General features: G+C 64.3%; 1 protein-coding gene across 3 annotated transcripts in view; it reads right to left on the reverse strand.

The window, feature by feature from the left end:
• Window positions 1-349: 349 nt before the first annotated feature.
• Window positions 350-26,074, reverse strand: part of RAI1 (retinoic acid induced 1) — a 117,622-nt gene continuing 91,897 nt past the window's right edge. For 2 of the 3 annotated variants that reach the window (XM_045778195.2, XM_087867688.1), the window contains 4 exons: window positions 9,923-15,452; window positions 5,971-6,064; window positions 2,338-2,387; window positions 350-1,842 (listed from right to left, as the gene is read on the reverse strand). In XM_045778195.2, the coding sequence (XP_045634151.2) occupies window positions 1,828-1,842; window positions 2,338-2,387; window positions 5,971-6,064; window positions 9,923-15,436 (5,673 nt within the window). In that variant the 5' untranslated portion in view covers window positions 15,437-15,452 and the 3' untranslated portion in view covers window positions 350-1,827. Of the gene's footprint in view, window positions 1,843-2,337; window positions 2,388-5,970; window positions 6,065-9,922; window positions 15,453-16,069; window positions 24,935-26,074 lie in introns of those variants that run through there. The other variant, XM_087867689.1, reaches the window with a different exon arrangement.

Below are 26,074 nucleotides of genomic sequence, written 5' to 3' on the forward strand. Positions count from 1 at the left end.
AGGGTGACCTGAGAGGATGACTCCGTGTCCTTAAGGATCTGTTGTGATCCGAGCTACAGCCTGGTATCCCCATTTGTCTGGGCTGTTGGTCTCATCTTCCCACCCTGTCCCGGGTTCTCCCTCTCCCACGCTTGGGGAATTCGGGCCCCCACACGACCTGAGACCCTGAGGCCGCCTGGGGTCTGGGTAGGTGTCCACGCAGCAGGGGCTGGTCTCCTGTCCCTGTAGTAACCGTAAGGACTAGAATCCTTGACTGCCCCTTGGTGCCTTCCATTCCTTCCCCACCCCCCACCTAAGGCCTGGCCCCCATCTCCCAGCGGAATCTGGTTAGAATCCACGGGCTGCAAACTTCCAAAACAATCGTTGTATCTTTATTGACTTTTTTTTTTTTCTGAATGCAATGACTGTTTTTTACTCTTAAGGAAAATAAACATCTTTTAGAAACAGCTCGATACACACAATCTTCAGTGTGAAGCAATATACTAATAAGAACACTAGTCGTCTTAACATTTACAGTCTCCATATATATTATATATATGTATATGTATACATATATATACACTGTATAACGAGGCCAGATATAATACACACGTGTACCATTTTACAGTCATATGTACAGGAAGTTGCTAGGGCGGCCCCAGTCTGGGGGCTGCGTCAGGCCTATCGAAGCGTGGACAGAGCTGAGGACACGGACGGACAGGCGGACGGACTGGCGGGGACTGGCTTGGGCCGGTGGTGGCTGCGTGGGGAAGGCAGGCATCGCTGTAGCCCCCTTCCCCGCAAGGGCCCCGTGCTGCGGGACGCACGACGCACGGCGGCGGCGACACACGGGAGAAGCATGTTCCCAACATATATACATTCTATGTAACATATATATAGAGGGGTACACAGGTTTGTACACGAATCTAGCGCTGTCTCTGCTCCCGTGCCGGGTGGGCGCTGCTGTCCCTGGAGCCCGGTGGTCGTGCAGAGGGACGGTCACGCATCCCCCGGAGGTGCGCTCTGGTCGCCACGCCTTTCCTTTGCGTTCCCAGGTGGCGCTCCAGAGGTGGGGCAGAGGACTGGAAAGGGGACGACAGAAGCCAAAGGGGGGCCGAGTCCCGCCCACACCCGGGGAGCCCGCATCCCCTGCGCATGAGTCCCGGACTCCCCCGGCTCTGCCCAAACCGCACGAAAGTGTTGGCCGAGGCTGGGTGGGTGGGAAGGGCGCTAGGACACGATTCGAAAGGTTCCTTCCAAAGCCTCCGGCCTCCTACCCCGCCGGCCCAGTCCTCCCTTGCAAGGCTTCGGCTCCCTCCCCACCCCCCCCACCCCCCGCCTCGGAGCCTGGAGCCGCTCTCGGCCACTTCCAGGGCCCTTTGGACCCCCACCCCCACCCCCAGGGCGCCCAGCTGCAAGCCACGCCGGCTGCGGCGGCGGCAGCACCCACGTGGAATGTGTGCCACGTCGTCTTGGAACTACCAGGGGAGAAGGGTGTCCCCAGGCTAAAGGCGTCTCCAATCCCCGCCGGAGCCTGGGTGCCCCAAGGAGTCTGGCCGCTCCGCGGGCTCCCCCTCTCCAAGCCTGGCCCGGAGGTGTGTGGGCGGGAACGCCCTGTGTCGTCCTGTTCCGGGAGCAGGCGGCTCCGGAACGTGTTTTCTTCCCAACCCGGGACCGCAAGTTTCAGCCCTAGGCGGCCAGATCCAAGATCCGGAGTCCGGATCAAGGATTGGCTCTGGACCCACGCTGGGAGCAGCTCAAAGGCCTGGGGGCTGCGCAGGCGGCTCCTCTCCTTCGGCGGCGGGCGGGTAGGCGGGCTTCAGCGGCTTCTCCGGCCGTTGGGGTGGATTACAACGGCAGCCTCTGCGGGAGAAGACACGCCCGAGCGCCAGTTATTGCTGGCGGTGGACACGTGCGAGGCGATAATAAACCCCAGCCCCGCCCCGCCCCTCCCGGCGTGGCCCCGCCCCCGCGTGACGCTCCGCCCCTGCCCGCTTCGCCCGCCCTGGGCTGGAGCTTCTCCTGGGGGCACCCGGCCTCACCTTAGGCCCTAACTTTTCTCTACTCTACGCTGCCACCATCACCTGCCTCCGTGCCCATCGTCCTGTGCCCCTGCCCGCCCTTCCTGCAGCCCACCCGGGATGGCTCCCTCCTTCAGGACCTGTCTCGTTATCAGGCGGTCTTTATGACCAACGTGTGCCAACCTGCCCAAAAGGCTGCAGATAAACCACGAATAAGGTTTTGGAGGGGACAGGTAGGGCTGGGCCCTGCTGAGGGTCCGCAGGGCAGGGGGTGGGGAAAGGGGAGGGGCTCTCCTCCAGCCCGGACCCCCTCCAGGGAAGGCTCCTGGTCACCTACCTTATGTTTGGGACACTTCAAAGAAAAGTTCTCTTCGATGAGTATGCAACCTGCCACCAAAGAGAAGTGTGCATGGTTAGACTGGCTGCTGGCGTCTCCTCAGGGGGCCAGGCGGGGAGGGGGGCCTAGTGCCCCTGAGACCCGAGGCTACAGGGCTTCTTCTTCGCAAAAAGGAAAATGGGCCGTGCTTGAAATTCTTCAGGGTCTAAACTCCATCACGGCTGAACTGGCCTCCATCTGCCTCCGTCCCCACTGGCCTGTTCCTGTTCTCCCCGCACCAGAAAGGCCTTCTTGTCACCTGGAAGGACTTCCCTGCCTCCCCAGCTACAGCAGACCCCCTATGCCCGGCTCTCCCCCTGCCCCTGCCTCGCTTCACTTGGCCACACTTGTCACTTCCCCTTGTGGTCTATATACCAGTGACTTGCTCATGGTCTCTGCCCCATGCACCTGCTTTGCCTTCTTCCCTGGACGCATGCCCAGCCCCTAGAAGGCCTTGATGCCCAGCAGGTTGATGGACTGGGGGGTGCGGTCCCAGGTCTGGATTCAAGTAACAGCTGCTTCTTTGAGCCCTGGTCTCCACATCTGTAAAATGGGCCTTACGCCACCTACTCTGTCTCTATCATGGGGACTGATGAGGGCAAGGTACATAAGCCCCCTGCACGTGTGGGGCTCAGAACAGGCTCTCAGGATACGGGCCTAGAAGGGGAGGCGGACCTGGGGGCATGGGCAAGACTGAGGTCTTGGATCTGGGAGAATCCCAGCAGGTATTTGGGTGCCCACAGCACTGGCCACACTGGGGGAACAGAGAGGATGGCTGAGCCCAGGGGAGCACTGTTATCTCAGCGAGTCCCCACTCCACTGCCTGCTGCCACCTACGGAGGCCCTGGCTTCTGTCCCCAGGAGTCCCCATCCACCCCCCCAGTCCCCTTCTGGGCTCAGCCCCCCTCCCTCTCATGCCCCGCTGGCCATTGTTCTGAATAAACCCCAAACCCATAAATAGCCGGAGGCCTGAGCTGGCCAAGCAAGTCCTCTCCTTCCAGCACATTCCTCTTGCTCACGCTGTGGCTCTGTGCCGTGGCATCATGACAGCGTGGTGGCTGGTAGGCAGGGCGGGGAAGCAAGGGCAGATCGACAGGCCCGGGAGCAGGGCTGGGAAGGTTCCAGGACTGCGGCTGTCTCCCCTTTTTTCCGACCCACCCCTGCCAGAGGCTGGGGAGCCTCAGGCTGAAAAGCGCCCCTGAGTTTCTGTGCTTCCGGGCCAGGGGCCGGAGGTAGATCACCAGTTTTTCCTCTTCCCTCTGCTCACGCAAGCCAGACGCGGCTCTGGGACTGAACTCACACCTTCCAAAGAACACTGAGCTCAAACCCCAGGCCACCTGCACATGGTCAAGGGCTTGGGTGTCCGCAAGTAAAGGGCAGGAGGTCAGCACATCCCAAAGCAGCTTGCTCAGCCACCCCCCGCCTCCCCCTGGCCCTGCAGAGGGGGACCGTAGGAAGGAGCCAGGTCATCGCCTCCTGCTGCCGCCCCTGGTGTCTGCAGCTGGGGAACCTGGGGCCCCGCTGCCTGACTGTGGAAAGGCTCGGACAGGACCCGTGGCCTTGCTGGCTTCTGCCAGCCGTTCCGAGTCACTTAGCCCCAGGGAGCTGCTCCTTAATGGGGCTGAATGGACAGGGTTAGCGGGCCAGGGCGGCAGGGAAGGGCAGAGGGGGGCCCTGCGGTCCGAGAGCCTGGCACCTGACAGCCCCGCGGACCCTGCTTGGCAGACCCAGGGCTTGGGTAGGTGCTCAGTGCTGACCGAGGCCTGGGGCTCCCGTCCGCCAAACGTGGGATGGCCTGCCCGGCCCCCTGCTTCAGTTCCTCTGCCCTCCACCCCTCCTGCCCGGCCAGAGCTGCCCTGGCCAGCCCTCCCTTCTGGGCGCCAGGCTCACGTGTTCTCCCAGCTTCCCTGGCTGTCCCTCCTCCAGTGCCCAGGACTCCACCCCCTCTCCCCCCCGCCAGCTGCGAAGTGCTGGCACCCGCTCCCCCCCATGCTGCCCCCTCCTGCGCTCTGACGACCCCTGGGGCTGACGGCCAGCGAGTCTCTGTCCTGGCCCCGGCTGGGGACAGCTCCCCAACCTGTCCATAGGGAAGCAGCCATGTGTGGCACACAGATGGCCAGAAGATTTGCTCCGAGCGCCCTCCCTGGGCCCTCCCTGGACCGGCGGCCTCTGCAAGGTGGCTCCGCAGCTCCGCGCATGCAGAAGAGGCAGCCAGCCTGTGAATCTGGCGGTGTGGGGAACTCGGGGGTCAACTGTGGGGAGCGCTGGGTGGGACAGACGGCATGGAGCAGGGTGGAGCTGACTGGACAGCCAACCATGGCCGCCCTCCCAGTGAGCGGTGTGGGGTCCGCAAGCTGGCCGAGCAGCATACCCCTTTGGCACACCCCTCACCCCTGTCGGGCCTCACCCCTGCCTCCCAATGTGAAGTGGGAGGTCAGGCTCCTCACCCCTCCCCCTAAGGCCTGCGCATTCAGCGCCAAGGAGGTCCCTGCACCCGCAAGCCTCTTCTCCTGCGGGAGACCAGCGTCTCCTCGCGGCTTCCAGGCCCCCTTCCTGTGGCAATCCCCGGGGCTCTACAGAGATCCCTACTCTATGGGGAATCCTTCATTCAGAACAGTTGTATGGCTCCAAGCCTGGTATGTATGTCCCCCCACTAACCAGCTGCTGCGCACCTCCCCTGACCTTATGGGGCCTGGCACCAATGCCGCCTCCTCTGAGAAGTCCTCCTGCATTCCCTCCCAGCTCAGACAGGACGGATCTCCCACGGCACACACTCTCCACCCTGTCTGGTCTCCATAACTCTGATCAAGGATCATGATTTTTCTGTCTGTCCCACTCACAGATGAGCCTCGAGGAGGCCGGACAGTATTGGGGTGAGAGAGAGAGCACGGGATGTGGAGCCAGACAGGCCAAGTCTGTCCATGCTGCTGTGCGTGGCCATGGGGAAGGCAGCCTGTCTGTAAAGGTGCAGCAGCAGGCACGGGGTGGGTGCTACCTTAATCCCCGGAGAAGGAGGGCTGCAGCCCTCTGGTTAAGTGGCTGAGTCCACGTTAAACTCTGGCTCATGCTGTGCAGAGCGGAAAGTGGAGCCCGTGAGCAGCCCCACAGCCCGCGGCAGCCGGCCCCTCCCTGCACAGGGCAAGCACTCCAGCCCTGGCCAAGGACCTGTCACCACTCAGTCCTGCGTGTGCTCCTGCGGGTGGCTCAGCTGGGGCTGCTGCTGGCCTGGGACCAAGCGGGCTGGGGGGGGGGTTTGTGCAGGGAGGGGGTTGCTTCAGCCCAGGGCAGAGCCAGCAGGCGCCCAGCTGGGGAGGAGGGGGTCCCCAGGTGGTGGGAGGGCCTGCTGGGAGTGGTCTCTGCTCTGCCACCCAGAAGCAGGGACATTGATAACTGTCACCCCAGTTCCAGACCGGAGGAGTGGGGGAGGGGAGCAGGGGAGGCCCTATCCTGCCTCCAGCCCCCCAGGCCCTGCTTCACACCTACAACTAGGGCCTGTGGCCAGCAGGTGGGAACTTCATCTCCTTCTGCCTCCCTTGCTTTTTGTTTCGCTGGGCAGCCTCCGGGGCCTTCCTGTCCCCTGGGGCCGGCTCTTACCCGCATCGCTGGCACACGGGTAATGGTAGGTGTGGGTGCATCCTTTCTGGCAGCACCCGATGGTGGCCCCGGCTTCCTGGCAGCTGAAACAGGCCTGGTGAGGAGAGAGGGAAGACGGGGTGAGCCTGCAGCTCAGCAGCCAGGCCCCTCCTGGACCCCACCTCCTTCCCGCGAAGGGTCCCCAGGGATCCACTGGAAGGCGGCTGCGTGCCCCGACGGCTGACGTCGTGGCGGAACCTCTGGGATAAATGCCTCGTGGGTTCACATCCCAGCTCTGCCATTCTGCGCTGTGGGACCGCAGCCGGTCACCGAACTCCCCAGGCCCCACCGGGGCAAGGGGGACGGGGCCTCCCCCTACGGGACAGTCATGAAGATCAAATGGCAGACGCCGTGTGCCCAGCGGACGACAAGAAGTCAGGACACCACTCATCGCTACGGCTGTGGCTCCCAGCTGGCGCTGGCGGCGGAGGACGGGGATTGCGTGCAGGGCACGGGGCTCCTTCCAGCAGCACTGGGGGGGGGACCTGTCATGAGCCCCACTTTCTAGATGGTGAAACTGAGGCCTCCACTCCAGGCAAGCGTGAAGGCAATAAGCATCATCTTCTACCTTTTCTGGCAGCCACACGAGCCCCGAATGGAACTGGCCCCCCACTCTGAGGGGCCCCACACCCTCCCTACGTGCATGGAGGAGGGGACAGGCAGAGTTGCTGAGGCCCAGCTATCCGAAGAGGGTCATGGCCGGGACAGCTGGGCCACCCCAAGAAAGCCCTCTGAAGAGCGAGACCCGCAGATATCGATATTATCATAATTCTACGCAGGTTACCGAGGAGAGCTCAGAGAGGCTGAGTAACCTGCCTGAGGACACACAGCTCCCAAGTAGCTGAGCTGGGCTCTGAGCTGGCCGTCACCACCCCTACTGCTCAGGGCCAGGGTGGGCTCCACCCCAGGTGCACAACTAAGAGAGACCCCACCCCCAGCATCTGGGCCAGACCAGCAGTGAGGCGGCCTTCCCCACCTCCCTCTGGCATCAAGCTGGGAGTGGGGCTGGGTATATTCTGGAACATGAGGTTTTCATAAATGCTTTTAGATGGGCAGTTGCCTTCTGGTCAAGGCTGAGACCTTCTGGGGCTCTGCGGCCCAACAGTCCCTCAGTTTCCGGCCCACAAAGAGGTGATGGAGTGGGAGTGAGGGGCCCAGACCAGGGCCAAGCCCTCAGGCGTTTTGTTGGTTAAAGGGGAACAGCCAGAGGAGTGTTTTCATGCCACCCCGCCTGCACTGAGGCCCCCCCAAAAAAACTAATGAGCGGCGTTCCAGGCACGAAGAAATCGAGGTACAGAGAGACAGAGGCCTTGGGCCCTTCTGAGCCTAGCACCCCGGCTCTGGCCCCCTGCTCCCCCAGCTGGGCCTGTGAACCTGCCCAAGGATCCCAGGCTGGTGGACGGGCCCAAACGGGGGTCTGAGCCCTTGCTAGGGGCTTCCTAGTAACCCCCAGTGCCATCCTTGGCATCCATGGCCAGGCCTCCCCTGGATAGGAGATGGGGTCCACGTGGTTCTGGGCAGATGGAGAAACTGAGGTCCCAGGAGGTGGGCATGGGAGGGTCGAGGGACAGCAGTTTGTGTGGGGGGTCTCAGGAAGGGTCAGAGGAGAAAGAGCGCTGTCCCTAAGGGTCCCCACAGAACTTCCGGCCCCCAGAGAGTGAGAGTGAGGGCAAGGTACCAACCGGTGTGCTGGGGCTGGGAAGCCTGCTGCACAGGGCCTCTCCTGTGCACTGGGGAGGTGACCCTGCCACCCTGCTACCGGGGTGTGGCCTTCCGAGGCTCCCAGAGGGCAGTGACTCATTGGCGTCACAGAACCCACTCGCAGCAGAGCTGGGATTTGAACCCGGGTCTGCGTGTCTCCAAGGGAGCGGGCCGCCACAAAGCTGCCAAGGGGGTAGAGGTCTGGTGGGGACAGGAGGCCTAGGCTGCAGGAGGGGAGGGCGTGGAGCCGGGACCCTCAGAAGTCCCAGAGCCTGCCTGTCTCTCCAGAGTGTTCTGTGGGCATGGTCTGCTCCTCCGGGTAGGAGACGCTGCTTTCGTGGGCCCCTCTGAGGCTCACAGCCTGGCGGCCAGCCTGGCCCGGCCCAGGACCATCCCTGGCAGGCAGGCCTTTTAGATCCCATCTGAGCGGCCTTGGGGGAAGATGCGCCCGGGGAGCAGCGAAGGCCTGCTGCTGTGTGTCCTACCCCACCCCCCGCCCCCTGTCCTGACCCTCCCGGGGGGGGGGGGGCAGGGGTGGGAGGCTACCAGGCCATTTTGGGCATAGGGCACAGCAGGCAGAGATGGGCTGACCGGGTGTGGGCGGAATTCCAGCCCCAGCGCTCAACAGCTGCGTGACAGCAGGAAAGCAGGGTGCCACTCTGACCCCCAGCTTTTTTCTCAGTCCAGCAGGACTCTAGTGCAGATCCAGGAGGTGAGATCAGGGCCCCCGGGACAGGCTGGGGCAGGCGAGCAGCTTAGCCCACGCCTGATTAGCCCACAACCATGGAAAAGACGGGATCGGGCCCCGGCTCACAGAGGATGGAGAAGCCGTACAGCCTGGCCAGAGCCATGGAGGCAGGGGTGGCCGTGGACTGGGGGGGCCTGGTGGGGCGTGTGTGTCGGAGGAGGGAACTGGTGATCTGAGGGTATTACTTTTTAATGAGACTTGAGCCAATCTCAGGATGGCTGGGAAGGAGCCAGGAGCCAGTGAGAGAGACGGGGGGGGGGGGGGGGGGGGAGGGAGGGAGGGAAGGAAGGAAGGAAGGAAGGAAGGAAGGAAGGAAGGAAGGAAGGAAGGAAGGAAGGGAGAGGCACAGAACGGAACATGGCAGGTGTCCTGTCGGGGGTGGGGTTTCCTCAATCAGGCTGGAGGCCCCTGGGCAGGACATCTGGGCCTGGAGAGGTCTGTCACCATGCCCCAGGGCAGTGGAAGGTGGGTACAGGAAACCAGAGGAGGCTGGGGCCCTCAGGCACAGGGGCTGAGGGGGGGGGGACATGCAGGCAGTGGGAAGGGGCGTGCCCTGGGGGCGGGCAGAGTGGGTGGGGTGAGGGCAGAAGAGGTGTGGCAGTGCGAGGGAGTGTCACAGCACAGGAGTGGCCATTGGCGGGGGGATGGGCAAGAGCACAGGCCGCAGGAAGAGACTGCTGACCCCAGCACCCCGTCCTAGCTCCCTGCTCATTCCGGTCGTCCCCCAGAAGGGAGCACAAGCAGCACAGTCCCCTGGTAGCTGGATTGGCCGTAACACCTTGTGAGCGTGGCCGGGCCTCTGTGCCTCGTCCTAGCAGAGGACTGTCGGGGGGCAGCTTCCCGGGCATGAACTCACTGAGCAGCGGCACCATGCCCACGCCCCAAGTCGCACGGGGAGGGAGGGCCAGTGCTGGGATCTGAACCGAGAAGGCAGCCTGAGTTCCTGCACACAGACCTCAGGGCCTGGGGTTCCTCAAGGAGCACGTTAGGACCGTTGTGGAGAAGTCCCCAGACCACCCTGCCCGAGGGGACACGTCTCGACCCACCGTGTGTGGACAGGCTCTTTCCCTAAGCCCAAGCTCCACCTCAGAGGCCAAGGGGACAGGGAGGTAGGTACTGGGACGGGGGCAACCTGGTTTTTAGGCCACCCTGATGTTCCCTTCCGGGAGGCGGCCTGTTCTCTGGGGCCCCGGCATGACAGCTGATTGCACAAGATGGGGCCGGAGGGGTGTGCCGGGTGCCGGGCTGGCCGAGGGGCGGAAGTGGGAAGTCGGGGACAGGGGTGGGCGCGCGTGTCCCGCCTCGGCCTCCACTGCACCCCAAAACTCCGCAGTGAGGAATTTGAGACGGCGGGTAAGCTTGGCCCAAACCGCGGCGCTGGCAAAGACGAGGGGGCTTCCCGATGGCCTGCCTGCCTGTCCTGAGGACCCCGAGCTCCCCGCCCCAGCCGGGCCGGCCTCTTACCATGTCCACGGCCACCTTCATGGCCTCCTGCAGCCCAAAGAGCTTCCCGGCTACCAGGTAGACCCCGCCCGTCCACACGGCGCAGGCCTCATGCACCCAGTGCTCCTGGGTGTCCCCGCCAGGCTCGGCCGGCGGCTCCTTGCTGCACTCATGCTTGCGGCTCTTGTCGGCCGGGGCCGCCTCCTCGCCACCGTCCCCCCGACCGTCGCAACAGTAGCAACTCTGTAGCCTCCGGGACAGGCCCCGGGCGCTGGTGCGCAGCGAGCCCTGCTTGGCGGGGTCGGCCGGGCCCTCGGGCCTCGGGGGCTTTCCAGGGGCCGCGGCGGCTGCGCACTCGAGGTCTTTGAGTGTTCTCTCGAGGGGCGGCGAGGCCTCCTCGCAGGGGCCCTCCGGCCGCACCTTCTCCTTGAGTTTTGGCTTCTTTTGGGGGAGGCAGTGTTCGGGGTAGTAGGGCCCACAGAGGTCCCCGAGGTCCTTGAAGTTGGCCGGGTTTTGGCAGAGGCAGCAAAGGAGGCAAGAGGTACTCAGGGCCTTGGAGACCACGGGCCCCAGGTGCATGGTGGAGGAGAGGGGCAGGGAGGGCCGTGGCTGCAGGACGGAGCCTCCAGGGAGTGTGGCCAAGGAGGCCCCAGCCGCATCCAAGGAGAGTGAGCATGAGGAGCAAGAGGAGGTGGAGGACGAAGGCTTCCTGTGGGGCTTGGGCTCCTCCCCCGGGGAGTTGACCACAGTGCATATGGTGGTGAACGCGTCTCGCTTCTCCACCCGCACAAAGGGCGAGAAGGCCGGGGTGCGGCTGTCTGCTCGAAGCCGCTTGCATGAGGAAATGTACTTGAGGCGGATTTCAGGCTCGGCGGGATCCAGGGGCAGCACCTGCTGCTGCCGCCGCCGCTTGGCACGCCCCTTACAGGGTGAGGAGGTGGTGTTCTTGGCCCGGCCCCGAGTGAGGCGCTTTCGCTTGGAATAGCCGCTGTAGTTGGCATGGCCTGGCTGCTTCTGCCCCCTTGTCTGGGGCTGGCAGGGCCGGCCCTCGGGGGACTGGGAGGCCAGGCCCAGCTCCTCCGTCTTTGGCTTCTTGCCTCCTCCACCAGAGCTGTCCTCACCGCCCCCCTGAGTGCCATTGGCCCTGTCTCGGGGGGTCAGGAGCAGAGCCGGGCCTAGATGGGGCCGCTTCTCCAGGGGACCTTTGGGGAGTCCGAGGGCTCCAGCCCTGCCTTTCCGGCTTCTCTTCTTAGGCGCCAAGGCGGTCCCCCCGGGCAGCAGGGCCTCCGGGGACATGAAGGCCTCAGTTTTGAAACAGTCAGTCGAGGATAGTTTCTTACTGTTCAGGAGTTTGCCTTTTAAGGATCTGTTGGTCGGATTTCTGCATAACGGGTCAGCCCCCGGAGCTGCCGGGAGCTTCTGCCCGGGGCCCACATTTAAGAGACCTTCTCCTGCCCCAATGGGGCTGCCCCCCGCACTCTTGAGCCCACGGTCCTTCTCAGGGAGAGAGGGGCTCCGAGGGTTACTGGGAGGGGCCCCCGGCGCCTTGCACGCCAACTTCTTCAGGCTGGGCGAGGTGATCTTCTGCACAATGGCCTCCAGCTTCAGGCCCCTCCCTTTCCGGGGCGGAAGCACCTTGGTCTTCATGGCCCCCTGGAAGGCCGCCCGCGAGGCCAGCTTTAGGCAGGCGTCGGGGGTCTCCGGGGGCGGGGGCTTCACGGCGGGCTCACCGTTGCCCTTGGTGGGCTTGGCCTTCTTGGGCGAAGACATCCTCTTGAAGAGGGTGGAGGGGTCCTCGTCTCCCTCCTCCTTCACGTCCCCCCCGCTGCTGCTCCGTAGAACCAGGTTCCGCTTCTTGGTGGGGACGGGCGCCAGGAAGGCCGACTTCCTCTTGAGCGCGTGGAGGGGCCGGTCGGAGAGCTTGCTGCCTGCACCCGGCTTGGGGACCCGTGCCCGCTGGGTGGCCTTGCCCTCCTTCTGCGGGCTGCCCGAGACCTTGAACGAGGCAGGCAGGTGGTTGTTGGCCAGCAGCTTCTTGGTGGCCCGGCAGTTGGGGAGGCGGCTCTCGGAGGGCCGCCGCCTCTTGGAGTGGAACGCCTCCTGGGTTTTCGTGCGGGACCGCAGGATCATAGAGCGCTGGTCCTTGCCCGGGGTGCCGGGCGAGTCTGTCTCCTTGGTCTTGGAGCCCATGGGGCTGCTGTCTGAGGCCACGGGCAGGGCGGCCGGGTTACTGGGGCTGGAGGCCGCCTTGGGGGACGGCTTGCCCACCCGCTTGCCAGACTTGAAGGCGGCTCGCTGCTTGCCTCCCAGTTTGTCCGGGGGCGCTGGGGTGGTGGTCAGGCCCGGGGGCCCAGGCGTGCGGGGCTCGCTCAGGGCCGTGAAGGAGCGCGTGCACATCCTGGGGAGCCCTTCCGAGGCCCCCCGACCTGGGGCTCCCGCTCCTTCCATTTGTCCCTGCGGGGGCCCGGTGCACGATTCGGGGAGCAAGAGATCCTTGGGCAGCACGGGCGCCCGGCACGGGGAGTCCTCAGCCTCCGGCAGCCCCCGGTGCACCCGCCGGCTCCGTAGGCTTTTGCCGCGTGGTACGGGCTCTTTCTTAGCAATGGGCGCCTCGGGCACGGCCGGCTTGTTGGGCTTCTGGGCCAGGGAGGCATCTGGGGCCAGGGTGGCGGAGTCCCCGGGCGCCAGCACCCCGTCGGGGCCTTCCTCGCCCGGCTTCATGTGGGACAGGGAGGACTCAAACCAGCTCTGGACCTTCGACTCGGCGCCCACGGTGGGGCCCAGCAAAATGACAGAGTCGCCAGACAGGTGGCACGGGGAGCCCCAGCCGGGTTTGGTGTCCAGCACCTCCACCACCTCCTCCTTGGTGCACAGCAGGGGGGCCTTCGGCGACAGCGGGTCCGGCAGGCCAGGCCTCTGCTCGGGGCTGCCCAGGAGCTCGCACAGGGAGGAGTACTCCTCCTCTGCCTCCAGGTCCTCTTTCCTGCCAGGAGGCGGCAGCAGGGGCAGGTCCCCGAAGTCGGCAGCGGAGCAGCAGTGCCGGCTGTCCTCCAGCCAGCGGTCGGCCTTGCCCACGTCGGGGCACTGCAGCAGCCCGCCCACCTCCTCCTTCACCCCGCCCGCCTCCTCCTGTGCGGAGTCCCGAGGCACCGTGGCCTTCTCCCCAGGGGGCTCCTCCTCCTGGAAGCCCGGGCAGGCCGAAACCTCATGGGCATTCTCCTTGCCCACGCCATCGGAGGCCTTCCCGCCCGGCTCCAGGCCCTTGGTGAGCTCGCTGGGGTGCAGGCCCCACCGGGGACAGGCATCCCCCAGGTTCTCCTCGGGCCAGGCAAAGGGGTTGGCGCCGTCCGCCGAGCTGGCGGTGGTCGTGTCCGGGAAGCAGTCGAAGGCTGCCACGGCAGGGTCCGACGTGGAGGCCCCGAGCGTGGCCTTGGTGCTAAAGGAGAGGGGACCGGTCGTCTTCTTGGGGTCCGGGGCGGCGAAGCCCACAGAAGGGTCTTCGAACATCCCCGGGCTGAAGTCCTTGGCACTGCCACCCTTGTCCAGCTGCAAGGACTCGGGCAGGGCCTCCGGCTCCCCCGGCCGCGGCCACGCGTTCTTGGCCACGGAGTCCAGGCAGGCGCTGTGGTTCTCCAGCGAGAAGGGAGGTTTGCTGGCGTCCTTGGCTAGGCCAGGCGCCTCGGCCCAGGCCTTCTCGGCCTTCTCGCCGATGGCCTCCTGCAGCCCGAGGATCTCGGAGGCCAGGTCCTCCTGCGCCAGCGCGCTGAGCAGCAGCCGCGGGCAGTCCCGCTCGCTCGCCACGAACTTGGAGAAGCTGTCGAGCGGCAGGCTGCTGTGCAGGCTCTGGAAGGAGTCGTCGGACTTGGTGGACATGTCGTCGGGCGAGGTCACCGAGCAGGTGGACACCGACTCGGGCTTGGCCTTCGAGTTGCTGTTGACCCTGGCGGGGCTGGCGCGCGCCTGGCTGCAGTAGAGGAAGCTGCGCTCCAGCGGGTCCTCGGAGCCGCTCAGGTAGTCGGCCTCCGGCGGCTCGGCGTGCGTGGACTGCGGCGTGCTGCTCAGCGGCTCGGACAGCGGCGTGCCCGCCGGCTCGGCCGAGTAGCCGCTGCCCTCGGGGCTGCAGTGCTGGCTGCGGTGCTGCTCCGGGGTCCTGGGCACCAGGTTCTTGGCGCCCTTCTTCTGCGGCACGGCGGCCTTGGAGAGCAGCAGCTGCTGGACCGTGTTGGAGATGTTCTCCACCTGCGAGGTCAGGGCCGTGAGGCTCTGCAGGCTGAGGTCCGACAGCAGGTTCTCGGGGAGCTTGTCCTTCGGGGGCGCCTTGCAGTTGCCAGCCTGGGGGTCCACCGAGCCGGCGGCGTCGGTCGGGGAGGGGTTGAGCAGGGGCATGAAGTGGCTGTGGTCCGTGATGCCCGCGGGGAAGGCCCCGGTGCCGAGCGGCTGCTGGTTGTAGGGAAAGTTCTCTAGGTTTGGCATCAGCGGCGACGGGGTGGAGCTGTAGGAGGGCGAGCGGCCCACGGAGCGTGCGGGCGAGTGGCTGGAGCTGGGGCTGAAGGTCTGGTAGTACTGCTCCGGAGTCCTGACGGCCGCGTCGGGCGGGCAGTAGCCCGGGCCCTGCTGCCCGTAGTGTTGGTACTTGGCGAGGTTTTGGTAATGGAGGGTTTCCTGGGCATGGTGCCGGCTCTGAAGGGCCTGCTGCTGCTGCTGCTTCTGTTGGTCGTAGCCAAGGCGGCTGGACTGGTAGGCGTGAAGGTTCTGGACCCGCTGCCCCGGGGCCAGGCTGGCGTTGGCCGTCAGCGGCCTGTCGTGGGGCTGGGCGGACGGCGCGGTGCAGCTCTTGTAGGAGTGGGCCCCCTGGCTCCCGCCGCTGCCCTGGGCGCCCTGGGCGCTGGAGGAATAGGTGGAGGAAGAGGGGAAAGACTGTGAATGCTGGGGGAAGTGGCCGCCCTGGGGGAAGGGCAGGGGGGAGGCCATGTCGTTCTGCAGTTTCTGCCTTTGGAGTTTGGGGTACGCCAGGGGCTGCTGGGGCTGTGGCAGCTGCTGCTGGACGTGCAGGGCGTGAGTCCGGAAGGGCAGCTGGGCGCCCTGCTCTGGGTACTGCCTGCCGGGGGGCACGGCGGCCTTCTTCATCAAGCTGTCATCATATTTGCCCACGCCCCCTGGCAGGGGCTGCGGCTGTGGGGGCGGCGGCTGGGGGGCCCCCCAGGCCTGCAGGCTCTCCTCGCCCGAGTAGCGGCCAGGGTACGGGCTGCTGTCCTGCACGCTGTAGCCCGAGAAGGCCGGCCGGGCCTGCAGGGACTGCTGCGAGGCCAGGCCCTTGCTGCCCCGCGCCGTGCCGGCGGGCGTGCCGGCGCCGCCCTCGTAGGCCGGGTAGGGCTGCGGGTTATAATAGTCCTTGGCCAGCAGCCGCTGCCGGTCGCAGCTCAGCCCGGCCTGGCTCGGCTGTCTGTAATTCTCCAGGCGAGATGTCTCCTGTGAGGTCTGCTGGTAGTTCTGTTGTTTGCCATGGAAACCACACCTTTCTCGAAAAGACTGCATGACTCGGGCTGGTTATCTGTGAAAAGAGAAAGGGAGAGAGGGAGGGCGGGGAGGGGAGGAGGAGAGGGAGAGCGATTCAGACGGGCCATTTCCCTTCCCCTTGGAAAGCCTGCCTCCCACCCCTCTCCCGCCCTGCCCTCTCCCCTGCAGCTCTTAATGGTCTTCCCTTTGCCTGAGCCTCCCCACCAGCTGTGGACATATCAACAACTTCTGTGTCAGGGAGGTGTGCTCTGTAATTCCCGCCCCAACACGGGCCCCGCGGCCAGCTGAGCCGGGCCAAGGATGGCCACCGCGGCGGGGAGACACGGACCCACCGCCCCGAGCCACCGGGCCGCCCCCCCCAACCCCGCTCCGGCCCAGCTCCTCCCCTCCACCCCACCCACCACTCCCAGCGCTTCCCTGCCAGCAGAAGCATTTAGCCCAGCGATTCCCGCTCCCCTATCCCCCAGGGGCCAGCCGGGTCCTGCAATCGAGTCCCAGTGCGGCAATGTTTGAGTGCGACCGGGCCATGCAGGGACCAGGGAAGGTCTGCCCTGCCCACAGGAGCCACTCACCGAGGCCTGCGGAGAGCCCGCGTACACACACACACACACACACACACAGGCACACACACGCACGCGTGCACACACACACCTCTTCTATCACTGCCATGCCATCTGGAATGTGTCTGTTCCTCCTAGCAGACGTCGATTAGGGGCTGTGGAGCCATTGTAGGCATAAAACGTCCCCTTCTCTGACTCCCAGTAACGCAGGACAGCAGCACCTGCCTCCTGTTTTTGATATCATAGGTGCGTAAACAGATTACGTGGCCCAGAGTGAGGGAGTGCATGCTAATGGGGGACAGAGCCGCAGTCCCTTGGCCACAGAGGAGCGCCCCACAGCTGGGTGTGAGGCAGCCCCGGCCCTCCTGGTCGGCCCCTCCCGTCTCTATCTCCCAGGGTCAGCGCCAGGGCACTCCAGGCCAAGAGCCCATCTGTTTATGATTTCAGGGGCTCGGGGCCCCTGGCGAGGTCTAAGCAGCCCCAAAGCAGGATCTCGGATCAGGAAATGACCCCGAGAAGGGGTGGGCCCTTCAGGACAGAGCAACTGGATTCACAAACCAGGCTGGCCTGCAGCGTCCAGGCTAAAGGTCCCCCTAAGTGGGGGCCAGGTCACCCCAGAAGGCCCTCAAAGGAGGGGGGAGGAGCAAGGAATGTTCCAGCCTCAGGAGAAATCACATCGAGGAGTCTGGCAGTCAGCCAGAGGCCGTGGGGGGATCAGGATTTACCCACAACCAAGAGGCAGAAAGAAAGGCCCGGGCCCCCAGGAGGGCCCCGGGGACGGTCCAGTTCCCAGCCATTCCCAACAGCGAAAGAGGAAAGGGGTGGCCTGCGTCAGGCCACAAGATTCCAGGGTTACATAGGAGAGACCAGAAAGGAATAAAGAGGTACAGAGGAGAGACAGACACACAGACGTGAGAAAGAGGACAGAGATGGGGAGTGGGGGGATGGGGGGCTCCCCCAGGAGGTCCAGCTCACTCCTGTATTCTCTGCCTGGATCCCACTTACATGCCTTTTGCAGTACTGGGGCTGACCAGGGAGGGGGCCAGGGGAGGGGCTCCATCCAGCTGAGCAGGGCAAATCCAGGGCAACCAGAAGCCCCCAGGAGCCCTGTTAGCACAGCCCGGGCCCACCTCCCCCGACCTCGGCAGTCAGCTGACCCTGACTCAGGGAGAGATGCGCCCGGGGCTGCTGCGAGAGGGGACCCGTGTCGCGCGAGGTAAGCCCCAGCCCACCAGGCTCGTCAAAGCCAGCGGGCCCCGTGACGCACACCCCCCGGCTGGCAGTGGGCAGTGGAAGTCACTTTTATTAGGGTGTCACAGGCTGGCAGGCGGGGTCAGCAGCGCCCCCGGCCAGGAAGGCCTGCTCCGGAGCTCGGCCGCACTCCGCCTCTGTCCCCGGCCGGCGTTTAGGAGCCCGGAATGCGCAAACCCAGGCCCGCTCCGGAGTCGCAGCCTCGTATATCTACACAAATTACATTTCGGCTTTTATTAGCCCCAGATCGCTCCCATTTCCTGCTGGATATCATTAACATTTCTACAGCTTTTTTTTTCTTATTTTTTATTTTTCTTCACATTCTCCAAAATGCATTCCCAGAAACATTACTTAAAAAGAGCGAGTGCTATGACCAGTGTCCTCCCCCCCTCCTTTAATCAGTCCAGCTGCTGCGTCTTTTAATTTAGCCGAGCTGCATTAAAGGCGGGTTTCCCAATACCCACGAGCAGCTGGATGCGGTGAAAGCATCTATCTCTAAGAAAAGACAGTTCAATTAAAATACGAGAAGCCCAGTGCCTGATGGAGAACGCAGGCAAAAATGCTCACCCCAACACCACCCTCCAACCCCAGGCGGCGGGAGGGGGGAGAGGGAGGGTTGCAGGAACAAAGGCATGGCATCAAAGCCGGGAGCCAACGAGGTCCGCCAGCTCTGCCAGGAGAAAATGGGGCTCTGCCTCTTTAAGAGCTGCCTCAGGCCTGCCACAGGCTCTGTTGTTATTAATTATTATGATTATGATTACTTTTCAAGAGCACTAGGACAGGACAAGGAGGGGGAGAGAGGCAGGCAGCAAGCAGGGGTGGGTGGCAGCAGGAGGGGGCCCCTTTGGCAGAGATGGTGACCTCTGAACCTGGGGAGGGGAGGAGGGGGCAGAGGGGGACAGAGCAGGGTTTGGCCTTAGTGAGTTCAGCTGGAGGGAGAAGGGGTGGGGGTCAGGGAGGGCACCCCCCAATACATCCTCACGGGGCTCCTTCGGGTCCAGTCCAGCCTCCCCATCCTTGCTTCCCCCACCGCCTTCTTGCGGACCCTGGGTCAAGGCCTGATCTCTGAAGTTCTTGAGGGGAGGGAGGAAGTCGGCCTTGAGTGTCCTCTAGGCACCAGATAGGATGCTTAGGACAGAAGTCCCTTATGACCACTCCTGGAAGGTAGTCTTCCCAGGCCCCTGGGCCGAGGGAGCAGAGCAGGCTCCCAGAGGGACACTCCCTGCCGCTCTCCCTCCATCTACACAGCCAGGAAGTGGGGGTGGGGGGGGGGCATGATGAGCCTAGCCCTCTGCCCTCCCGGCAAAGGCACTGGGGAGGGGCACCCTTGGCATTGGCCGGAGTGCTTACTCTGCACAGTTAACACTTTGAGTATTCTGTCCTTCCAGAGAAACAAGGTGAGGTTCAGAGAGCAAGAGACCAACATTCGAGCCCACCCACAGTGAAGTTCCTTTTGCTGGATGACCAGACCAAGGGCGCACGTTCCCTTCCCTGGACCCCACACCAAGAACTCCCACCTAGAGGAAGGCATCTTGGAGTGTGGCAGCAAGAAGGTGCCGGAAGGGGAGGGCAGAGGTCCCCTCTGCAACCTCTGAGGCCCTGAAGGCCAGGCTAGGACCCCCCTCTTATTCGGGGGGCCGGACCCACCTCAGGGAGGTCCACTCGTGAGCGGTGGTGGTCCCTGGCCACCTGCTATCACCCAGGTAACTGCTGTCCCTGCCTGGACAGCCTCAGAGAGAGGTCCCTGGGCCCACTGACCCTCCAGTGCCCCGAGTCTGGGAAATGGGCACAGGGTGGGCCAGAGCTCCCACAGTTCCCATAGGGGACCCTGGTGGAGCCCAGCTGGGAGGCTGTAGCTGGAGGTTTTCCTGAGAGACAGGGGTGCTGGGAGAGGGGCAGGGTGGGAGATGGGGAGGAAGAGAGAGGGAGGAAGGAAGGGAGAGGAGGGAGAGAGAAGGAAGCTTTCAGTTCCCAGCAGCGGCTGAGGCCACTGGTTCCATCCCACCCACTTACCCAAGGTTGTTTTATGACCCCGTTTCCTGATTTGTAGCTGCGGGGACAAATGCAAAAACCCAACCCACTCAAGGCGTGGAACTAGGAAGAAGGAGAAGGTTACCTGGGTCAGGAGGCTGGGGATGGGGCCAGGGGTGTCCAGTGAGGAGTGAGGAAGGTAGGACCACCCTGAGCCTCCCCGTCTGTGGTGGGCGATGAATACTAAGTAGGGAACGTTGATGAAAATCATGAATCAGTAGCCAGCTTTCCTGCCGTCCTGTGGGGCCTACTTTGAACCCTAAGGGCCTGGCTTGAATAGGGGAAGGGATGAGTTTCCAAGGAGTGCACAAGCCAGACAACCAGTTCCTGCAGGTCCCAGGGACAGGTTAGGGTCCTTGGCCTAAGGGCTAGTGGGGAGGGAGGGACCCGAGCCAGCGGGGAGAGCCCTGCTTGGGGCAGACGGGGGCCCATCCTGGGGCATAAAGAATCCCAGAGAACAAGGCAGCCCCCACCTCAAAGGAAGGCCTCTCAAGACCACCCCGTTTGGCAGCACCCTTAACACACCTGACACGCACCCCTCCTCATTCATGGGCACCCGTGCACGCTCCATGGGAGAACTCCACGGGAGTCCAGCATCTGCCTCTGCAGGGCCTCGGGTGGGAGGACCAGGGGGCTGGAGGTCCTACATACTCAGAGGCAAGGTACGGGGTGAGAAGGGCAAGACACCGCAAGACCTCCTCATACGCTCTCCAGATGTGGGGCGGGCCCCCAGCCAGGCTCTGTCTCTGAGGCTAGGAACCCCCGGTGAGGTGGGATCTCGGGGCTCTTTGGAGGAAGTCTGAATGGGGAGCTGAGGCTTCTGGACTCTCCAGATGTCTGGAAAGCCTTCTCCTGCAGCCCACCAATGCTGTCTCCTCCAAGGCCCCAGAGACCCCCCCTAAGGCCCGTAAAGTTCCTGTCCTCAGGGTCTAACCACCAGGAGGACGCCGCGCCCCTGGGGCATCGCAGGGTGTGTGGAGCATGGACTGCGCTAGTTTCTGGAAGTGCCAGGCCCACTTAGGAAGCCACAACACCATTTCCGGGAGGAGTAACCTGCGGGAGTCCCACAGCCCAGCGACTGGGCAATAGGACCCAGATCTCCGCTTGGGTGCCTGACTTCTAAACTGAGCCCCACTCCACAGCCACACCCCACTGCCCCAGAGCGCAGTTTCTGGGATGCGGTGGTCACCGGGCCCCCCACCAGGCCCCCCGACCTGGGCTGTCTGAGCCGGAGGGGCCCTGGAGTCCAGGTGGCCAGCCAGCTGTCCCCCGCTGTTGGCATTCCAGAGCCCCCCCTGGAGTGGGGTGGGGGGGAGACTCACCTATTATCAGCTCCATACTTACCAGTCTCTTGTGGACAGTGATTGTTTTTAGATCATTTTATTCACCATTCAACAAAAAAGAAATCACCACCTCTCCCCCTCGCTGTCAAAATGAGGACAAGAAGAAGGGGGGACGGCTCCTGACTGCTGAGATGTCACAGGCTGGGAGGGCTGGGGTCTGGTGGCCCACACATTCAGGGACCCCGGGGCAGCAAAACAACGGGCTGGCTCAGAGGCTGCCATGGGAGTTATCTGAAGGGACCCACGGGGTGGCGGGGGGCTCTGGGTCTGCTCTGTGATCCTCCCCGTCAAACCCCAGCAGTTCCTGGCCCAGCACGCACCCGTGCAGCCGAGCAATGTGGACGAGACGGGATCTGCGTGTCCGCTGGCTCTGAGGGCAGGAAAAGGTGAGAGAGAGCCCAACCTCTCACCCTGGCCTGTCCTTGAGGGCCACCCCGCGTGCCCCAAGGGACCCTGACTTGCCTGCGGAAGTGGCTTCATCAGCTAGTGGCTGTCCTGCCGCTTCCTGTGCTGGGAAGACCATTCCGACCTCCGCACGCCTTGCTCCCTCGGCTCCTACAAGACTTCGCTCATGTCACCTTCCCGGGGACCCCTCCCTGGCCGCCGTGCTTGGAAGAGCACCCCTTGCACGCCTCCTCCCCTACTTCTATCAAGTGCTCACCTCCTCGTCATAAGCCACGTGGCCGGCTGGCTTTCCGGCTGGTCTCTCCTCTTTACAACTACAGTTCCCCGAGAGCAGGCGTTTTGGCTTTTGTTCACAGCTCCATCCCCATATCCCCGAACAATAAATACGTATTGAATGAATAATGTGTCAGGGTCACATTAACCCTATGGAAATATCCAGAACCAGCCGTCGATGGCATCGAAGAGAACAACCGGGTGGGCATGGGGGGCTTACTGCCACAACCGCTCATTCATTTGGCGAAGAAGCTCCTTCGGGCCTGGCAGGCAAAGCACCTGAGGGAAGCTAGCAGGTGGGGACGAAGGCACGCTGAGGGCCCCCGGTCCCAAATAAAGTGAGGGGGCCCCCTGAACTCCAGCAGACAGCTGCTGTCTCGTAGGATGGAGGGTGCCAGAACTTTGGAATTGTTGTTGTTTTTAATAAAAGGGAAGTCTCTCATTTTATTAAATGTTATCGACCAAGTAAAAAGTTTAACACCCCAGAGCCGAAGAGGGCCCCCCGTCCGTGGGCTGCAGCTCCTTACAAGCTCCCGGGGGTCACATGCTGATGCAACTGGCGCACGCGGACCTTCGCAAGGGCAGAGCCGGGCCGGTCAGGAGCGGAGTTTGGGCACCTGGCAGGCGGTCATGGCACAGGCCAGCGCTCAGTGTGAAGGAATGAGAACGGGGAGGAGGGGGAGCACCCAGAACCTTCCCTGGGCCCTGTGAGAAGTCCCGAGACCAGCACGAACCAGGGCTCAGGGAAGGAGGCAAGGCGAGCGGCTGGGGCCCTGAGGGAAGGTGAAATTCAGGGGTGCACTGAGGTGGGGGAGCTGCAAGGGCTGGGAGGCAGGAGGCCTGGGGACCCCAGGGATGGTAATAACCTTCAGAGCATTCCACCCCAGGCACCAGATGAGACCCTGCTGCCCCCCCCCCACTTGCTGGGTCCCTGCAGGGCTCCTTGGTGGCACTTATCACAGTGGTAATTACATAATTAATGGTATAATGAGCTGCTTTACCTGTGCCTGCCTGGGCAGAATGTAGCCTGATGAGGGCAGGGGCTTCTTCATCTGTTTGGTCCTATGCCTTAAGCGTAGGAACTGTCCCCACGAGGCGCCCATTAAATATTGCCTGGATGGCTGGGCAGATGGGATGGGGGAGGGGCTCAGTGCTGGCTTGGGTGCCTCATTTAATCTCCCGCAGCTCTAAGGGATGCGGCCCAAAGAGAAGCCCGACGATGACAGCCAGGACACGTGCAGTAGCCAATCAGGAAGGAACGGCCAGGCTTCCACTCTGTCCTCCACATACTCCCTGCGTCACAGCCCCTCCCTCGTCAAGCCATTTCTGTGCAGCTTACAGCCAGGTGAGGTGGGGTGGAGTTGGGTGCTGAGGATAGAGAGGAAAAAGCAGCAGGGCCCCTGCCCTCCTGAGGCTGACAAACACCCAGGAGGCTGCGGGGTGGGGAGTGGAGGTGGTCAGGGGAGGCTGGCAGGAGGGTGTAATTATGTGTGGAAGGGTGAGGGCCCACCGGACGGAAGGAGCGGCCTGACTGAGGCTGGAGGCAGGACAGAACAAGTGGGGCCCCTGCACTTATCCCCCCTCCCCCCCTCAGGGGCCGGGCTGCCAATGGTCAGACGCCCTCTGATCTCGTGACACCAATCCCTGGCAATCCTGCAAAGTCACCCCAATTTGTTAGCTGCCTGTACGGCTGCTGGGGGGCCAGCAGTCTCCTCCATGCCTTTGGGGCCCAGCAGTCTGTGGCCCAGGCTGGAGAGGGGTCCCCGGCTTGCTTCCGATCTGGTGCTGCGTACACCTCCCTCGGCCTTCCGCCCACAGGGCCAGCTGCCAGCAGAGAGCCACCAGACGCCACCTGCTACAGAGCAGACTAGGTCAAACTTCCCCCTCGTTTTGCAGAGGGATTAACAGAAGCCCAGAGAGGGACAGTGACTTGTCCAGGAGGCCCAGCAGGGCCGAGATCCCTCTACAGCTCTGGGCCCCCTTGGTCAACCAGAAAATGAACTCCGAGCTGGAAGCCAAAAGGGGGAGGGGTCAAGGTCCTCCCGTCGGACACCCCAGCTTCCCGGAGGAGCCAGGGAATGTTCCCCCTCTTCCCCAGCCTGGGCGGCGAACAACCCCTCCCTTCCCTGCCTTTGACACCCCCTCTGCGCAGCATCCTGACAGTCGGGGAGGCTCGGCAAGCCAGCCCCTCCCAGCACCGTTCCACCTGGGGGAGCCAGGGAATTGGCGCCCCCCCTCCCCCCAGCCCCCAGGGGAGGAAGCCGCCTGTCAGGCCGCCACGGCGTGTCAAATCCTCTTGCTGCCTAATTGTGAGACGGCGGCGTTTAAAGAAACGCTTTTCTGGCCGCCTGCCACACCGCAAACTGCTTGGTATAATTTTATTATTAAGGAGAGAGAAAAGGAGGGAGGGGGGTTGGGAGAGAGAGAGAGAGAAAGGGAGAGAGGAGGAAATTGCTTAGTCCAAGTCAGCTGGTGGAGTATTCTGCTCAATGTGAAAGCGGGGACGGCTTTCCAGTTGGCAAGCTGACTTCGTTAATTGCGCATTCAGTCTCTACTTAGGGTAATTGAAACGAAGCGGGGCCCAGGTCTGACAATTAGGGTCTGCGACGAGGCCATTAACCCTTTCCGCTACCGCCCCCCCGCCCCCGCTGGCTACCACGCGGCCGCTGCAAGTGGGGGGAGGGCCGTGGGCACCCCCCGCGAGAAGCCACTCCGAGGCCGGGGGCAGGGAGCCCCACGCGGAGGCGCGTACTGCGGCAGGGGGCTGCCGGGCGGGCGCCCCAGCGCGAGCAGGGTTAACTCGGTGCCGCGAGTCCGGGAGCCCGGCGAGGGCCGAGCTGGGGATGGGGGAGCCGCGCAGGGTGTGCGGGGGTTGTTTGCGGCCTCACCGCCCCTCTGCAACAGATGTTTCAGCCGTGTAAGACAAAGGCAGAGCGCCTGCTGCTGCCGGGAGAAAATCCGCAGGACTCCCTCAGGGGCAGGTAAAATTTCACCTTCTATTTGTGTTCCCCCCTCACACCCCCGCTCGCCCCCGCCCGGTTTCCCGGCCTCTGCGCCAATCCGGAAAGCGCCACCAAAGACGCCGCGCCGCCTCCTCCGCAGCCCAGCCCGCTGACCCCAGCAAGGTCACGGCGACCTCGGGCTCCGCCAGCAGCGCGCCCGCCCGTCCTCCGCGGGCGAGGGGTGCCTCTCCGAGCCCGGCCCCCTCCCGGGGCGCCCCCCGTCCGCGATCCGCGGTAATTGGAGGCGCCGGGAGAGACAGGAAGGGGGCGCTGCGCTCGCCACGAGGCGGAGGCGGCGCTGGACGCTCCGCGCCTCCCTCCTGCCTGCGCTGGGACCCCGGGGGGCTCTGCCCCCCCAGCCCCCATCATTCATCTCCCTGATTCCCGCTGTATCCGCCCTCGGAAGTCAGCCGAGTGAAGCAGCTGTTCCTTGCACACTCCACTTGACCAAAGATGATGATAAATGAGGCCCGGGCTGCGTCGGGGACGCGGCGGCGGCCGCGAGGGGCGCGCAGGGCGGGGCGTACGGCCCGCAGCCCCCTCCCTGCGCCTCGGAAAGGGCGAGGACGCGGAGGACAGAGGCCGAGGGGCACAATCAAAAGGGCCGCGCTTCCCTCCCGGCGCGCGGCGCAGCCCCCGCACCCGGCTGCGAGCAGGCGGCGGGCGGAGGTGCGCCCGGAACGCCGGGGCCGAGGCGGGGACCTTTTCCCCGCGGCCCGCGCCGCGGCCCCGCCCCCGCCCTCCCCACCCCTTCCCCTAAGGCCGCGGTCCCCACGGCGCCCTAGCCCCCACCCCCCCGTGCCTCAAACCTATTAACGCTCGTAAATAATGAATAATGGAGCGCTTCCCTCCAGCCGCGCGGGGCTGCGGGCGGGGGCCGCTGCCAGCTGCGCCCGGGCCTGGGGAGGGGGCGCCCCCCGGCCGGGTGCAGGGGGCCCGGGCGCGCGGCCCCGCACACGTGCAGCCGCGGCGCGCAGGCGGGCACCCCGCCCCGCGGAGGAGGGGGAATCCCGCGCTGCCCTCCCCAACGCCACCTCCCCTGGAGTCCTCTGGCACCGAACGAGGCGAGAGAGCGCGCTCGAGCTTCCCAGCCGGAGAGGGTTATTTTTAACCTGCCCCCCTTTCTATATCTGCCTCTCGGGTTTGCGCGCCCGCCCGCCCGCTCCACCAGCCGAGGACGCGGGCTCCTCACCTCGCTCGGCGGCTCCGGCCTCTGAGCGCCTCCCCCGGCCCGCGGCCCCCGCCCCTGCGCGGGCATCGCGCGGCTAAATCTCAGCCTGGAAAGGACCGATTAGGAGCCGCGTGCCTTTCTGCGAAATATTGGAACCGGGTGGGGTGGGGGCGGGGAGCCCGGCGCTCTCGTCCCCTCGCCTCCCTCCCTGCTCGCCGTGACTGCGAGAGGCGGCTCCGGCGCTCCCTCCGCAAAACAGGGGGCGGCCAGGCCGGGGCGCCGAGCCCCCCTTTGCTTTTCGCCCTTCACTCCTCAACGCCCACCCTTCAGTCATCGACAAAGCTGGAGCTTCTAACACACCGACCCTCCGGCAGCGGCGGCGCCAAGTGGGGCGCTGCCTCCCCCATCTCGGCCTCCTCCCTGAGCCACTCCAAACAAACACACCATTTAAACAGCAGCGGGCTTGCACACCAACTTCAAGGCGGACCCCGCCCGTGCCCGTGCCAAAGGCGCACCGGGGGGCCTCTTTCCCCAGCCTTGTCTCCCTCCCTTCAGCCGTGGCCTCCTTAAGGGCCCCCCTCGCCCCTCCCTCCCATTCCCTTCCCTTTCGCGCCCAGCAG

The sequence above is a fragment of the Ursus americanus genome, chromosome 14, assembly GCF_024610735.1.
Source record: "Ursus americanus isolate L20-20 chromosome 14, mUrsAme1.1.p, whole genome shotgun sequence".
Taxonomy (NCBI): Eukaryota; Metazoa; Chordata; class Mammalia; order Carnivora; family Ursidae; genus Ursus; species Ursus americanus.